A 17,268-nucleotide genomic window follows, 5' to 3' on the forward strand; every position below is an offset into this window, starting at 1 on the left:
ACAATAAGTTCTGTTGGAGCAGCCTTTCAACGCCTCTCTCTGTCTCTGCTAGCAAAGTTGACCCAGACAACAAAGTAAAGCTAGTTTTCAGCTACGAGCCGACATGAACCCACCGTATTAGCCAGAGGTCCCTTTACTACGGTTCGGAGCCGCGGACCTTCAGTAACAGTAATAAATCACAGCAATAGTACATTCATGTAGTTGTAAACAGCATGATAATATATTAAGTAATCCAAAGTATTCAGAATACGTTACTCTCATTGAGTAACATAACGGAATACGTTACAGAATACATTTTGGGGCATGTAATCTGTAATCTGTAATGGAATACATTTTAAAAGTAACCTTCCCAACACTGCATTGGGTACAGATGAAGTTTAATATGAAGACTTGGAGAAAAAGTTCAGAAAGTTTATTTACAATAAACTTGATGAGACTGAAAGGCTTCAGCCAGCAGGTGAGTTTGTTACTTCCAGGTGTGCAGAATCCAGGAGGACCCACCGTACCTCCAGCGCTGTGATGCGTCCTCATCAGGGTTTTCTCAGAGTTACCTTTAGACAATTGAAAGTGATGTGTCTCAAACTAATAGAACTAAAACCTTGTTTAGTCGCCGTCTCTCGTTTCGAGCTTCTGTCTGTGTTTAATGAACTCTGTGTGTGACGTTTGTGTCCATAAGTGCCACATCAGCTCAGCAGCAGCTGCCAAATAAGTAATAAAACATTGAATGTTTCAGCTGAGCAGCTGAGGTCTTATTGGATCAGACTAGTTACTTTAACTGGCAGAATTAACAACACATGAAAGAGCGGAAAGAAAAGAAGTGCGCATCGGGGTGACTGCAGAGCAGGTCATCCCTGGGTCCTCCTCCAGCATGCGTCGGGCAAGATCCCATGAATGAGCTCAGTTTACATGCATTCAATTAGTGGTGCAGAAAATGTAGAAGATTGTTAGGTAGGTGTCAAACTCGAGGCCCGCGCAGTGTTATAACTGACCCCTGAGATCCTTAACTGCCTTACCAAGCGACAGGCCACCCGTCATCATTTCCACGTCGATGACGTCAGATTAGTGACGCGTCATGTGTTCAACCTTAATTTCAAGTCAGAACGAGCCGTTAGCGATGGCCACGAGACAAGTTGATTCTGAAAGCAGAGCCTTTCAGACCCAGCGGGAGGTTTTATTACATGCTGACTGAAACCTGTGTGTCTTACACATGGAGCTAATTTAGGAATATAATCTAAGACGGCACTACGACACAAAACATCAGGACAAGTTCAAAAACTTGAATGCAGATCATAAACTCGAGGGTTGAAGAGGAATCTGACGTCACCACAGCCGTGGCAGAGGAGCCACGAGCTGCATGACGACCGTGAGTCCAGACAAAAACGACGGCGTTTGAAATCCTTCAGACTCGTACTCCCGACTGCTTCGATTTATAGTTATGTTTTGGTCGGTTCAGTAAATGTTTATCGTGTTCGGCTCGTGGCCTAAAGCGTCCTCTGAGTGTGTTGTGGTTTATCTGACTAATAACTCTTTATCGTCACGCCAACCACATCCGTGGTTATCAGCAGTTCTTCTTTCTGTGTAAGAGCAGAGAGGAAGTAGTGTGGTGCACGTTAGACACCGAGGAGAGTTGAGGGTGAGTGTGCTCTGTGTGTGTTTGTTGCAGAAAAACATGCTTTTCCATATTTGAATGTTCAGCTGGGTCAGCGCGCTGAGCTGACGATCAAGGTTTTAACGTCGTTTTCTTCAATACGATACTTTAAAGTCAGCAGCTCCTTTAAACATGCAGCTAATATTAATAGTGATCACTCTCCTCTTTGTCAAAATGTTTTTTAATTATTATATGATTATAATAAAGAATATTAATGTGGATGATCTCTGTCCAAACCCAGAGAAAGATGAGTGGAGTGACCTCATTCAACAGCAGCTCTTCATTTTCCAACGAGACAGGAAGCTGTAATCCAGTCACCACCGTGTCCCATCTCTTCTCCATACCCATCCTCAGTTTGGTGTTTCTGGTGAGTTTCAGTGACTCAGGTCAGCGTGTTGCTCTCAACAACTAATGAAGGTCATTTACATTTTAGAAATTTCTTCAAGTTTCAGCAAAAAGGTGTCACAGTCCTTAGTCTTAGATCCAAGTGTAGCATAAAAGACTTGAGGAGCGGCGAGCAGCGAGCATGGGCGGGCACAGTGCAGACACATCTGTGTTACAACCAACAATAACTGCAATAGCGTGAATGCACAGATAGAAAGGGAAATGAAATCAGATCCTGGTCTTTTAAAATCCAGTGTTGACTGAACACACAGGCGAGTATGAGGGATGACGCAACGTCGAACAGGAACATGCACAGACACTAAATGCCCTTAGGCCCCTCCTCCATTCAGAGATGGTCTTTCCCTTTTCATATAAATGTCCTCCTTGACTCCGCCCTCAAACCAGCGTTCCTCCCTGTCCAGGATGTTACATCCTCATCATTGAAAGAGAGTCCACTGGCCTGTAGGTGTGCATGACTGCAGAGTCCTGACGAGGTGGCTCTTCTGTGTTGGTCCGTCTGCTTTGCCAGTTGTTTGGTTTCCCTGATGTATAAATCCTGTCAATCCTGGTTTACCACTTTCAGTGGGCTGGTTTCAGTCATTATGCAAATGTCCTGTTTATAAGGTTGAAACCTGCAGTCAGCTGAGACTGAAGACGTCACCTGATGATGACGAAACGTTTCTCCACCTGAAAATGAAAACGCTACGTCCACATGAGCAGAATCAACTTTTTGGGATTTACTCACCTGGATGACTGAACATGCATCAAGACATGTTTGTTTTTACCTGCAGATCTTCTTAAGTCAATTTAAAGATTTAGATTTTTCTCAGTGCAAGAAACTGGTTTGCTTAATGCCAGCAACTGTGTTTTGGGGGTTTGGGACAGAAAGCTTGAGGTTTCAGAGGTGCACAGTAATTGTATCACTCGCAGAACTTTTGATCAGGGTTCTTTGTAGTGGACAGCGGCCTTAGTATTAAAACCTTCAGGATGAGGCATAATCCAATTTTATTTATAAAGCACTTTAAAACACCCGGCACAGGAACAAAGTGCTGTACAGAAAATACGTTAAAACAACAGAAAACAGCAAAAATAAATAAATAAAACACATAAAACATCAAATTAAAACAAAAACAAGATAAAATATCCCAGCCAGGCACAGACAGGTTCCAACGATCACAGAGACAAACAGAAGTTTGGCTCCGCTCCTTGTTTTCTGGATCAAGGCTTAAGAGAAAACCTTAAAGAAGCTTTCAGCTTGTAACAGCAGTCTGGCGAGGAAGGAGCGGCTAGAGGTCCAGCGAGCGTGTGGTGTGGGGGTTAGCCGAATAACCCGAAGCCAGTCGGTTAAATCCAATAACAGACCTTTATTCGCTGTCAGCAACATTACACCTTGTAAGCCAGGTCTCCACGGCTGTACCGTGCATGCATGCGTGGAGATTGGTATCGCCGGCGCCAGCTTGTCACAACAGTAAGGTTTCTTTTGAGGGAAAAGAACATGAGCAGCATGGAAGCTGCCGCTAACAACACACACCCACTAGCAGACCCCGGCGACGGCACTTATGCCGGAGCGGTGGATCTGGAACACGGCACAGGTGAGCCGGGATCTCCGATATCAGCGGGGGCAAAGTTTTATGTCCAGCTTGGTTCCACTTTGCCCAGCCTCTGGCAGAAGGTCGGAGATCCAGTAGGGTTAGGCGATCATACACCAAGAGAGAGTTGGCATTTATTACAATAGTCAATAAAATCAAAACAAACAAACATAACACTGGCAGTGACAGACAGCAAGCCACACACACCGGCGCCATCTTGAAAAAGGATTTTACTCCAAACTGTGGAAGGGGAATCAGACTTAGGCTACGTCCACACGTACCCGGGTATTTTTGAAAACGCAGATTTTTCTATGCGTTTGCGCCTTTCGTCCACATGTGAACGGCGTTTTTGGTCGCTGAAAATGGAGATTTTCTAAAACTTTTGCATTTACGTGTGGACGAGAAAACGCAGAAATCGCAGCGTCAAAGGTGTGCGCCTTTTTTGACGTCACACTGTGCGCCACGTTATTGTTTCGGTGAAATGAATTTCTACAACACTGTTACTGTTAATTGTTCTCTCTGCAGTGTTTAAATGCTTACATATACACAGTTACTGTCCCTCCACACATACGACTCGGTGCTGCTTCTATGCCCCAGCTTTGTTTACTTTTTCCCACCGAGGCTTCTAGGCTTCTGATTGGCCAACATTTCTGCACGGTTAGGAATATAGCGCCACCTGCTGCTTTGGCATGTTCCTAGCAGCGCTTTCCTTCATTTCTGCCTTTACGTGTGGACGGGATTATTTTTTAAAACGGAAACGGAAAATCTCCGTTTTCAAAAATACCCGTGTACGTGTGGACGTAGCCTTACTGTCGTCAGGGGATGAGGTGGAGAAAGGCCAGATATAGGAGGGTAAGGTGAACGCTCAGGGGACGTATCCATGTCCTTTTTATGTTTGGCTCCGCCCTTCACAATATATGTGCGTGTGTGTATGTTGGCTGTTTTCCATTAGGTAACAATGCAGCCGGTTTGAGCCAATAAAGCGCTGCTTAGCATCCTCAGCTGTTTGTCGTTGATGGTCTTTGTGTGATTGGAGCATCACGGCTCACGATGTGTCCATGTTACCGTAACATGCTGTTCACTTTATCTTTCATGGTGATTTTGTAGTCTCAGCCACTTCATTTATTTCTTATTTAATAAGCAAGATGCTAATTTGGTCATTTAAGATCCCATCAGAGCCAAGCAGAGGGGGGCGGAGCCCACACGAGTGGGCTTCATGTCCTCCGGCCTAGTCAGAGATGGCACGTTGACCAGCAGATCAAACTCAGTCAGAGCTTCATTTTTCTGTGGATGAATGGCGTAAGGGTACCAAACCCTCGTCCTGAGCCTGGTCTCTCTCCTCCTCAGGCGGGTTTACTTCTCAACAGCTTCACCATGAAGTTTTACTTCTGCCGAGCTCATCATCGGGTATCCAGCAGCCTGACGGTCTACCTGAAGAACCTGACGGCCGCTGACTTCCTGCTCTGTCTCAGCCTACCCATCCGCATCACCAACTACGCCAGCGCGTCCGTCACCATCCATGTGCTCTACTGCAGCATCGGGGCTTCTGCACTCTTCCTCAATATGTACGCCAGCATCCTCTTCATGGGGTACATCGCCGCCAACAGGTAGTGAACCTTTGTCGGTCTCGGCGGTTCTGTCGCCAGATTAATGGCCGTAAACACCAACGCACGTCTTCTGCATCTTACAACCACATCGCTGTGACCTTATTGAAATTCTTTATTGCATTTCTTCAGGTATCTGAAAATTGTTCATCCTTCAGGAACTCACGTCCTGCAGACGGTACGAGCCGCCCACATCATCTCCGGGGTCACCTGGGTATTCCTCCTGATCCCCGCGATCGTTTACATCATCCTCTTTATCATCGCCCAGAATCTGACCTCTACCTCCACCCACTGCGATTTCCAGGTCAGCCTGCCGGATAAAATAGTCCACGCCGGGGGAATCATCATCTTTGTGTTGGTCCTCGTATCCCTGCTCTTCTTCTACCACAGCATCTCCCGCAGGGTGCTGCTGGCACAGCAGCAGCAGCTGGCCTCCTCGGGCTCCAGGAAGTTAGTGAAGTCCCGCAGGAACATTTTAGTGCTGGTCAGCATCTTCTGTGTTTGCTTCGTCCCGTATCACCTGGTTCGGCTCCTCTATCTTTTTCAGTGGAACTGCTCTGTGAAGCAGATGCTACACGTGACGACAACAGTGTCAGTTCTCAACATCTGTCTGGATCCGCTTGTCTACTTTTTCCTTTCTAAGGCTTTTCGGGCCCAAGTGAGGCAGAGGACGCTGTCCAGAAGGAAACGGCCCGACACCGGACAAATGAACAAGGAAAGCGAGAGCAGCGAGGAGGCAGCTGAGCAGCAGCAACAAGCTGAGCTGTGAAGAAACATTCAGCCTTTTATGACACACTCAGATTTGCTCTTTGTTTCTCAAACACTCGACGTGGTGCCAGCGATCAGTGTCTGAAAGACTGATTCAAACTTTTAAAAGAACCAAGAGGATGTTTGAATTGAACGTTTTATTTTGAAGGATAAATGAAAGGAGATTATGTCCTTATTGCTTTTATAATATAATACCTGCAGGTTTTCTAGTTTATAGTTTTTGTGGAGATATAGAAATTATTTTATTGCTGCCATATAATCTGCATCATTATAACTGCATTAATAACATTATTTACAGCATTATTTCATTTAATAATATTTCTCACAGTATTGATTTCGCATTAAAGTTGTTTGTTGAAGATGTCCATTTGAGGATCCATTATGTTAACTTTTATTACAGGTACGGTCAGAAGTATTTCATACACATTGCATATTTGTGCTTATTTCGAGTTGATGTTCGGTTCATTAAGGGTCTTAAGCTTCACTGGTGTGACTGTCCAGGTGATCCATGCTGAGGGAAACTGCAACATAGAAGGATAACTGCAATGCATGCTTACAATACATATAACACATATAATCTAGGAATGTGTCAGGCCTGAGGCCTTAACTCACTATATTTTACTCTACTTGGCAACAGATGACCAGAGTCAATAATTAGCCCCAGAGACCCTGAGGGCTCGAAGCTTATTACCTTGTATGGAAGATGTTACAGAAAAGAGAAGTTCTATGTCTGCTTATAGCTATTAAAGATGTACAAGATGTACGATTAACTGTGACTAATGTCTGGACCCTATTTTAATCTGTAATTGACGCCATGGGGGGCGTGTACCCCACTGCTTTATAAGTGTCCACAACATGTATTTCGGTCAGAGGACAGATGCTGATGTTTTCTCCTGTGTGTTAATAAACTCATCGTTTGATTGCACTTTTCTGGGGCCTCCGTGGTTTGTCTCACTGCTCTACATTGATCGATTTTGCGACATTTTATTTCATTTTGATTTGCTTTTAGAAAACATTTAAAGTTTATAAGGTCACGTGTGCACTGAATCCTCCCTCCAGTAAACCTGAGCTGCTTCTTCTTCATTCACTTTGTGTTCACACAGCAGCACTGTGCATATTAAACCCTCTGTTTGCACACAGCTGTGTGCGCTGTGTCTTTTGTCTTAGTTGTATATAAAGATGTTTGTATGTCTGTGGCACGTCTGAGTCTGTGCTGAAAACAAACAGGAAGTAGGTCAAAGTGGAAGTGTGGCCACTGTGTGTGTGTGTGTGTGTGTGTGTGTGTGTGTGTGTGTGTGTGTGTGTGAGGAGTGATTGGATTCGTTCCAGGTTTGAAGCATTTAAAGGCCCTCGTGTCAGAGATTTTCAGTGATCGATGAATTCCACAAACTCCCAGCATGCAGTGCAGCGCTGCAGTGGCTGATAGTGACAGGAGGGACAGCTATGAAACCAGAACATTCAAATCTCAGATCAAATCAGTTCTGTTCAGCTCGAGTTAACCAGCTGACTGACGACAGGTAATGTAGCACGTTTAAAACCCTGAGGAGCAACGTGCATCAATCAGAGGTCCAGTTTGTTTCCCTTCAGCAGGGAGGATGAAATGTTGCAGAGACAGTTTTCAGTGAGTGATTTTGCGTCAAAAAGAGATTTTAAAACCAAGTGGAGTGTAGATACGTGTGTGTATTTACCACAAACTCACACAGCACCTCTGAGTTTTCTGTGGTTGCTTTTTGTTGCCTCTGTGAAAACAAACAGGAAATAAGTCAGTCAGAGAAAGTGTGTGTGCGCGCGTGTGCGTGCGTGCGTGCGTGTGTGCACGCGCGTGTGTATGCGTGTGTTCGTGCGCGTGCATGTGTGCGCATGTGTTTTCGTGCGTATGTGTGTGCATGCATGTGTGTGTGCACGCGTGTGTGTGTGTGCGTGTGTGTGCGTGTGTGTGTGTGTGTGTGCGTGTGTGTGTGCGTGTGTGTGCGTGTATGTGTGTGTGTGCATGCGTGCATGTGTGTGCGCGCGTGCGTGTGTATGCGTGTGTGCGTGTGCGTGTGTGTGCGTGTGTGCGTGTGTGTGTGTGTGTGCGTGTGTGTGTGTGTGCGTGTGTGCGTGTGTGTGTGTTGGTACTCCAGGTGAGGTCAGACCTGCATCTTTCACGCTGCTGGATTTTCTTCTTAGTAAAAACTCATTTTTAAGGTCTCGGTCTCCATCCGGCTCTTCTGACTGTGTTTTGAGTTTAGTTTATTTGGATGTTTATATGATTAAGCTCATTAGGTTTTCTAGGTCTTTGTTGTTAGATTCCCCTCATGTCTTCCAACCCCTGTTAAGCCTCCTTTGCCCTTCATGTGTTTCATGTCTGTTATGTTGTCAAGTTCATGTAGTCATGTCTGCGTTTCATTATGTTTCCTGTTTTATTTTCTAAGAGGTTCTGTGTTTTGTTTTACTCTGTCCCTGTGGCGTTGTTATGTCCACGTTGTGTCTACTGTGACCTTTCTGTACCATGTTTCTGTCCCTATGTTCTGTCTCAGTTGCTGTTAAGTTTGCATGTCTTGAGTTCAGTCAGTGTGTTTCCTGTTTTACTTTGAAGGTCCACGTCTCATGTGAGTGTTTCTAGTTTTGCTTCCCTTGTCTCGTCCAGCCTGATGACTCCCAGCTGTGCTCTCCTTCTGTGTCTCATTCCCTCGTTATCCCTCTGTGTATTTAAGCCCTGTGTTTCTCTGTGTCAGTGTTGTAGTCGCCCTCATGGCTGTGTTTCCCTGTGTGTCAGTTTATCCATGTCCCAGTTCAGTTTTGTTTCCATGCCATTCTGCAATAAAGTAGCTTTTTAAGTTTAATTTTGTTGTCGTGAGTTTTGCGTTTGGGTCCTCCTCCTGCCTGCACACAGCCGAAACAGGACAGAAGCAGCAGGCTCAGCACCACAGCTGCCTGCAGCCTTCACACAGATGTAAAGTTGTGATCACGATGACTGTTGCTGCGGTTCGCACGTGTGAACAGCCTCACGCTCCAACATGGTGTCTACTACAGACACATCAGAGCTTCGGTTTCAAACACAGGGGCTCCTGAGCTGTGTTCATTTGTCACAGACAAATATCAATATGTGTACGTATATAAATGTGTTTTCATATAAATAAAACATAAATATATATATATTATAAATCATAGAAGCTTTATCATTGCTTACGATGTATCCCATGGTCTCAGTTCTGTGTTCTCATTGGCTCTCTGCACACATTGTGCGTGCAATGACTTGTGTTCGATCAATGCTACTAACCTGGAAAGTTGCTTTGCATCAAAACTGTGCTCCTTTCCTTCAGGCTGCACATTTATATGCAGGAAATGCTGCGAATCCCCACCTATTACTGACGAGCTGCTGCTGCATCGCATTTATGGGTTTACATACACCCAGCGATCAGGTTAAACCCGTCAATCCGTTACTTTGGATCTGACCGGCTAACCGGGGAAGTTTATCCTCTGTTAGAATACGAAGATGGAGTCAGCCAAGTTTCCTCCTTCTCTACTTTACCGGTCTGGGATCCAGTGAGCACGCTCAGGAGGCTCTCTGTGAAGAAGGACTATGTACAACTATAAGACTCGATATACCTTTTAATGTAATTTGCTACAATGAGACCGAACCCTTTAGCAGGAAATGAGTAATGTACATCAACATAAAAGGCAGCACAGTAAAGGGGAGCAGGTACCGCCCACACAGAATGTCACAGCAGACCAACAGCTCTCTGGTTTTCCACTGTTTTTCTCCCAAAAACCTCATCAACCAAACATCCGTGTGTAAAGCTCCATGAATTAAGGTCGCCCTAAATGGTGACTCGCACACAGCATGGAGCAGTGGCTGCAGGAGCCGCACATGCACTCCCACAAATGTTGTTCAGGAGTGGGAGGAACAGAGGGGAAGAGAGACAGCAGCTTCAATAGAGCCCAGAAGGTGATGGACGTGGAGGGATAGCCGCAACATGGGGAACATTATTATTAATGAACTTCTTTATTGAACTAGATTCTAATTATTGGTTGCTGGGAAAGTTTTGGTGACCTACAGGTCAAAACGATCGTGGCTCAAGAGTTGGCAGCTCGTCTCGTGATCGGAAGGTTGCCGGTTCGAGCCCCGGTTTGGACAGTCTCGTCGTTGTGTCCTTGGGCAAGACTCTTCACCTACCGCCGATGGCGCGCCTCGCCTCTGTCAGTCTGCCCCAGGGCAGCTGTGGCTACAACTGCAGCTGCCTCCACCAGGGTGTGAATGAATCGTGGTGTTGTAAAGCGCTTTGAGGGTCTCGAAAAGCGGCGTCTAAATTCAATCCATTATTAAAATGTTTATCCATTTATTTTACATTTTCAACAACATTCAATACAGAAGAAAATATTTCTGCATGAAATGCTGTCAACACGCTGTACAAGTCGAAGTTTAGTGAAGAAAGCGCCACCTGTTGGTGACACGCTGTAATCGAATTATTAGACACTCAATGGCCACTTTATTAGGTACAATTTGCCAGCTCCCAGTTTGACCTTCTCTCCTCATGTTCATGGCATCAATTTAAGAAGTTCCTGCAAACACTTTAGTCATGATGCCGTCACAGTTGCTGCACACATGTCGGCTGTATCCAACACATCCCAGAGGGGCTCTGCTGATTGAAATCTGGTGACTATGGAGGCCGCTGTAGTACAGAGAAGTCATGATCAGCCCTGCGACAAACTGGCGACCTGTCCAGGTTCAGCCTGCCTCTCACAGGGCAGAATAGGCTTATAACCAGTAGGTGGGAAAATCCCAGCAGGTCAGCAGTTTCTGAAAGAATCCTTCAAGTTATTTAAATCACCGTTCTTCTCCATCCTGCTCAGTTTAAACTTCAGCAGGTCGTCATCACGTCTGCTGCCATGATGCAGCCGAACAGGCACACCGTACGGATGGAGGCGTTTTCCTTCCTGCTGGAAGGTGGAAATAAATAAATGTTGTGATCCTGCACACGCTCAGATCAGAAACAGAGAAAGACTCCGCTCCTGATCTACATGACTGTTAAAGTCGAACAAACAAAGATGGTATCTGGTCTGAAACAGGCAGAATTCAGATAAAACTCTGAGGGGCAGATGGATGATGGACACCAGGATCAGATGCTTTAAGTACGTGAACATGAATGAAGAGATATACGCTGGAAAAAAAAGGAGTGTTGCTGTTAAAGGAAAAAAATAAGAGACAGGTGCAGGAAGTCGAATGAGCGGTTTAAATGTTCATAAATGATGACGCAGACGTTGATTCAGGCCCCGCCTCCAACGCTTCTGTGTTATTAACAGGTGTGATCACATCTGGAACTCGTACAAACTGGTTTTAATCTGGTTCTGGTTCCTGCTGGTCCACATCACTGTGCTGTTTGTCAAAGCTGGGACTTGGAGCTGCATTTCCTGACGTTTCTGTGGCTTTAAAGGCTTCAGTCAGCTGCTCCCTGATATCAGCAGGTCACTCCACGGGTTTGATTTGGCAGCTTTTACACCGTGCGCCCTTCCTGACCACAAAGCCATCTTCCTCCCAAGAACAAACTGGGATTGTTAGTGTGAGGTCATCTTTGTGTGATTTAAAAATCACAGCTGAGAGGACTGTGGCTGTGTTTCCATGCTGAGCAGGACGGCATGAGCGCTATCACGTTCATGCTGTCAGCTTCTCATCAGCTGCTGCGTGTGGAAAGTGAGGATATCACTGTTCACGTGTTGACATTAAAGCTGACTTTCTCTCAAGCAAATAAAGAATGAAAAGTAAAATGTAATTAATGAGTTAAGGTTTTATTTAATAAAAACCGAGCTGAGGATGGACCCAGCCTCGCTGCAGGAGTCACGTCTGAGTGTGGACGTGAAAACTGAGCTCAGCTTTCAAAACATGAGTTCACACTGGAGTCATTCAGTGAAATTATTACTTAAAAAACACATGTTGTATTTTATTTGATGATGTGAAAGATCTATTTGTGACAACATGTAAATAGAAAGAAAGAAAGAAAGAAAGAAATAAATGGCCTGCATTTGTATAGCGCTTTGCTAGTCCTTAAGGACCCCAAAGCACTTTACACTACATCCACACATTCATTGGTGATGGCAGCTACATTGTAGCCCTCTGACCACCACCAGTAGGCAAACATGGGGTTAGTATCTTGCCCAAGGATATTTGGTATGCAGCCAGGAGGCAGCCTGGGATTGAACCACCGACCTTTGGATTAGTGGCTGACCTGCTCTGCCACCTCAGCTACAGCCACCCCGGCTGTAGCCCACCCCGGCTTTCTCAAGAAAGAAAGAAAGAAAGAAAGAAAGAAAGAAAGAAAGAAAGAAAGAAAGAAAGAAAGAAAGAAAGAAAGAAAGAAAGAAAGAAAGAAAGAAAGAAAGAAAGAAAGAAAGAAAGAAAGAAAGAAAGAAAGAAAGAAAGAAAGAAAGAAAGAAAGAAAGAAAGAAAGAAAGAAAGAAAGAAAGAAAGAAAGAAAGAAAGAAAGAAAGAAAGAAAGAAAGAAAGAAAGAAATAAATCAGTGTGAGCTCGCTGTGATCAACCAGAGACGGGAAGTTCAGAGCTTCTGGTCTCAGAGTCAAACAGCTGCAGATTCTTCCTCCTGTTTAATCAGCAGCACTCAGGCTGCTTCCTGACTCCCAGTGACACCGTCTGTTTGTGGGAGGCACAAACACAGCAGGTGGAGACTGAGTGCAGTGCAGCGGTGTCACCAGCAGAGGGCAGTGAGCGCAGAGTCCCCTCAGTATCTGTCCCAAATAAATCTCTGACACAGGGGGATGAATCAAATCACCCCTGACACACATACATACACACACACACACACAAGTAGCAACAGGAGAGGGAGGGGGGAGAATGAGAGGAGAAGAAGCACAGTGTCAGACCTGTGAGAGATCACAACGGGAGCTGTGCACGTGTTAATGTTGTTTCATGGCTGTTTTATGCTGGCAAGTTTGTTTTTAATGAAGAGGCGGGGGAGGGGCGTGGTTAACAGAATGGGCGGGGCCTCTCCTGAAGTCAGCTCGCCTCCAACAAACAAGTTGATCAGCTGCTGAAGCTCCAGAGAGCCGCGAGCTCGCCTGAGGCCGTCACTGTCTACGCGCACAGGTGAGTCGGACTGCACGAGACACCACACGTCATCCACCCAGATCCAATCGGTCTGATTGATCCCAGGTAAAATCAGCTCAGAGAGAGAGGGAAGTCTGAACGCGTCAATACATAATCGATACTGTGATCAGTGACCTGTGATCGATACTCGGTGAGGGAGCTGTAACAGCTGTGAGCTCTGACAGCGTCACCCTGACGGACGAGTTTTAATCAATGAACCGCGGAGCTGCAGCGCAGATAATCCGCCGTCAGCGCCGGTGAGGCCGGTGTTTCCATTTACACCGTCCAGTGGGATCAAAGTTATTCACGCTGTGCAGAGACTGTGCTGTAACAGTCACGAGTCCTTCACCTGCACAAACTTTCCATCATAACAGTGTTAAATGTATTTATTGAGTTATTCATGAGAGGAGCTGGGAGCAGACTGTCAGAACAATAGAAAACAATAGAAAACAAAGTTGCTTCATAGCTGCTCCGTGTGTAAGACCCTCACAGTGTGATCGACCTGATCAACAGACGAGCTCATAAAAGAACATCAGTCCTCTGAAGACCTGAACCATAACTACGGGGTCATTACAGGGGACATCATGGCATAATGAAAATAACATTTCAGTGTGTGTGTGTGTGTGTGTGTGTGTGTGTGTGTGTGTGTGTGTGTGTGTGTGTGTGTGTGTGTGTGTGTGTAGGAGGAGGAGGAGGAAGGAGGTTTTGGGAGGATGAGGCGGAGAGGGGATCAGAGAGAGGATGGCACAACACTAATCACCATGGAAACCAGCCCAGAGAACAACTATGGCACCATGGTAACAGGATGTGTTCAATAACTCTCTGATTGGATTGAAAAGTAAAATCCCTGTAGCTAAAAGATGCAAGTTGAAGTTTCACCCAAACGTGCAGGAAGTCGTCTGATTTCACTGTCGACTCTCAGAGCTGATGGCGGTAAAACGCGATTGTGCTCTCGTATGGTCAGCATGGCTGCAGCATCACTGGTTACACCAGCAGGAGGCGACACACCTCGTTAGGGTCGTACTGGTCTCTGGTTTGGGCTGTATTCTTGTAAAACATGGAGGCCATCAACGATCATCCAGGATGGTCTCATCAGTTTATCACAAACCGCTAGCCACGCCTCACTCGTCACAGCTGGTTTCAAAACTTGCAGATGGCGACACTGAGCATGCTCAGTTCCCCTAAATCAGTGACATTACAGTATCTATGGCCAGGGCTCATGCTGGACTGTATTCACAGTTCTCACTGCAAAAAAGTTGTTTAAAGCACAAACTTCAATACAACTGGATGGTAACTTTAGACTCCGCCCCCTTGTGATCGCTACTGCACGCAGCTCTAAACTGTGCTGGGCCTCAAACTAGCAGAAGCTCACAGTTAGTGTGAAGACGGTTCTGCATGTCTGAGTGAAAGCAGGTGAAACCCGGAAGCTTCCCCACAGCTTCGCTCTCTCTGCTGCTTTTTAATTAAACTGGGCTGCGGCAGGAAACAGGAAGTGCATGATGAGGAGAGACTGAGCGGCTCCACTCGGTTCAGCACTGAGTGATCAAACGGTTGTTGTTTGTTCCGCTCTTGCTCTTGTGCGTCTGTCGTCGTCCACGTTAGCGACAATGGAGACGTGAAACAGCAGGAAGAGTGGCCCAAAGTGTTTAGGCGCCAATAAAAAACACGAAGCTTCCCGCTTCCCGCTTCCCGCTTCCGGACCAGTAGCAGCCCAGAGCCACGCAAACACGCCAGCGTAGCCTTTGGGAAGTGGCTGCAGCTTTCACGAACTTCTCAAGAATCCTCGGAGCTGTTCATAGAAAGAAATTAGCTCAGTGACCGTGAAACGTTTACCTCCATACCTCATCGTTACACGTGTCATTAAACAGGATGAATACCGCAGTTACATAGAATCATAGTCACACACTAGAAAGTGCATTTTCTGAAGAAACTGCAGTGTGAATGCTTGAATCTGAATGTATGCACTGAAATGAATTAATTGCTGAATTTTAAGTTAAAAATGTTGAATGAGTGGAAAAATACAGAAATTTTAACCTGAAAACAAAAGTGCTGAACTGCTAAAGCTGACATCCACACAGAAGAAGTTGGAAAACAGCTGAAAATGTTTTAATTGTAAATGAGAAAAACATAAGAAATGAGAAAACACAATTTAGAGTCAGAAAACATCTGAATGAATATTAAAAGTTCATAGTCTTTGAATCACTGAATAACTAAAATGTTATCCCTCCACTTGGATCCACACAGTTTAAAAAGTTTACATCTCTGAGCTTTTAAAGACACGGTGTTGGACAGAGAACAATGATGGCGACGTTTTGAGGGTAAAATGATAGCTGATGAGCAAACACTGTGGACACAGCAGCAGTTAAAAGAGAAGTGTTTAAGATGAATCTTGGCAGAGTGAGACAGAGCTCTTAGGCAGGCAGGTGTGAGCCTGGTTGCTATAGTGACTGCACCCAATGGCTCCCTACACACACAGACAGACATGCGCCTCACTTTTGATGCTTAAAATGAACAGAAAAGTCAGGCCAAAACAAATCGTTCCCAAATGAAAAGTACAGGTCGTATTGACAAAATTCTTTCACCGTGAGCACCAGCAATGTCCAGTCTACCAAATTCTCAGTTTTCATGCCTGTGGAGTTTATTATATAGAAGTGGTGACAGTGTAAAGACACTATGCTCTTCTGATTTTCAAACGAACCTTCTGAGCCATTTTAACATTAGAGTCTATGGAAGAGTTGGAGGGAGGAGGCTGTGCATTGGTGACATTTATGAAAGAACCATAACACCTAGTACAATAGTAAACACATTGGATGAAAGAGGACAGCGATGGCTACGTTTTGAGGGTAAAATCAGACCTGTAGAGCAAACGCTGTGGACACAGCAGCAGTTTTAAAAAAGATTTTAAGATTAATTTTTTCGCTCCTCTCACTCTAGCAGTTGAGCTGTCTCACTCTAGCGCCAACATTCCGTCCCATACACACCCATTATAAACTCTGAAACGGCTGAAAAAACATCATGAAACTTAAACTGGAACTGAAGAAAAAGTATAATAGATATTGAAAAGATAAATACAAGTTGAATAGTTGAATGTCTTGTCTTCGTTTTAAAGTTTGAATGGTTGCTCTATGTCAATGTATGTGGAAGTAGTAAGATTTTAAAAATGAGTAAGTTGAATGAGGATTTGAAGGGTCTCCCCATTGAAATACATGGGAAATTTTTGATGAAAAAAGTTGAATAAAATTAAAAATATAAATGTTAAAAATAAAAAAATAGAAGCACACCTTTCCAAAAGAAGAGGAATCTGATGGTGTTTGAATGGTTTTTCTAAGTTGAACGGTTTTGAAGGAGATAGACGGCGAAAAACGTACGGAAAAGAAAATAATAATAAAGATTAGAAGAACAATACTGTGAATGCTTTTACAAGCATTCACACTAATTAGCCTCCCCGCTACGTTTGACAGCCATGTGCTGACAGCTGAGGTGTTGGTCTTCACATCTGGGCTGCTGCTGTGAGTGTCGAGCTGTGATCAGCACTTTTGTTTGCTGCTATTTTAGGATTAAGTGGCTTTTCCAGGTGCGTTACCTGATATCATGATTGAATTAGGATTACTTGCTGGTGGGTACATTAGAATAAGGAGGTAATAGTTCATGTTTTTACCAGGAAGAAGGAATAATTCTGTAATTAACTTTAAGTACTGAGTACTTTCTGGGTATTTTAGCAGAAAAGCAAACAACAGGATGTCATCTTACATTGTAAATACACTGTACTTTCAGGGGTGTGGGCCATGTTATGTAGTATTTTATTACACATATAACATAAAAATATGTGAAAAGAGCTGTTTTCCTTTTCCTCGTGAGGAGATGAAACAAAGAGAAACAAACGCAAGATCATGTGATCTTTACAAACACTTAAACCAGAATTTTCAGAAGGACAGAAACATCAATCAATATATGTATATATTCATGTATGTGCAAATCAGCAGGTTATTAGCCATGGACGTTTATATTTTATACGAGAACATTGATTCTGTCAGTTTTTCCTCCTTCATGATGATTCAGTTTTCTGTTGGTTTGAAAGTTCTGTTTTGGATTCATCAGGAAAAGATTTCAGTCCACGCTGCTGCTCGTGCCATCCATCCATCCATCCATCCATCCTATATATCCATCCATCCATCCATCCATCCTATATATCC

The 17,268-nt window shown here is 44.6% G+C and overlaps 2 protein-coding genes across 2 annotated transcripts in view; both read left to right on the top strand.

The window, feature by feature from the left end:
* Positions 1–576: 576 nt before the first annotated feature.
* LOC146502921 (P2Y purinoceptor 14-like) lies at positions 577–6,918 on the top strand. Its single transcript, XM_085131366.1, has 3 exons — positions 577–2,015; positions 4,969–5,228; positions 5,358–6,918. The coding sequence occupies exons 1-3, from the start codon at positions 1,863–1,865 to the stop codon at positions 5,992–5,994; spliced, it is 1,050 nt and encodes a 349-aa protein (XP_084987492.1). The 5' UTR covers positions 577–1,862; the 3' UTR covers positions 5,995–6,918.
* A 5,893-nt stretch (positions 6,919–12,811) lies between these two features.
* The window catches only part of ano7 (anoctamin 7), a 22,559-nt gene continuing 18,102 nt past the window's right edge, over positions 12,812–17,268 (top strand). The window contains exons 1-2 of the mRNA XM_085184092.1: positions 12,812–13,075; positions 13,768–13,872. Coding sequence (XP_085040218.1) covers positions 13,789–13,872 — 84 coding nt within the window. The 5' untranslated portion in view covers positions 12,812–13,075; positions 13,768–13,788. The remainder of the gene's footprint in view (positions 13,076–13,767; positions 13,873–17,268) is intronic.

The sequence above is a fragment of the Neolamprologus multifasciatus genome, chromosome 14 (assembly GCF_963576455.1).
Source record: "Neolamprologus multifasciatus chromosome 14, fNeoMul1.2, whole genome shotgun sequence".
Lineage (NCBI taxonomy): Eukaryota > Metazoa > Chordata > Actinopteri > Cichliformes > Cichlidae > Neolamprologus > Neolamprologus multifasciatus.

Excerpts from the sequence above, each read along its gene's own strand:
- LOC146502921 (XM_085131366.1), top strand. The coding sequence starts at position 1,863 with ATGTGGATGATCTCTGTCCAAACCCAGAGAAAGATGAGTGGAGTGACC. Across the intron at positions 2,016-4,968 it reads TCCTCAGTTTGGTGTTTCTG|GCGGGTTTACTTCTCAACAG; the intron begins GTGAGTTTCAGT and ends TCTCCTCCTCAG. Across the intron at positions 5,229-5,357 it reads GGGTACATCGCCGCCAACAG|GTATCTGAAAATTGTTCATC; the intron begins GTAGTGAACCTT and ends GCATTTCTTCAG.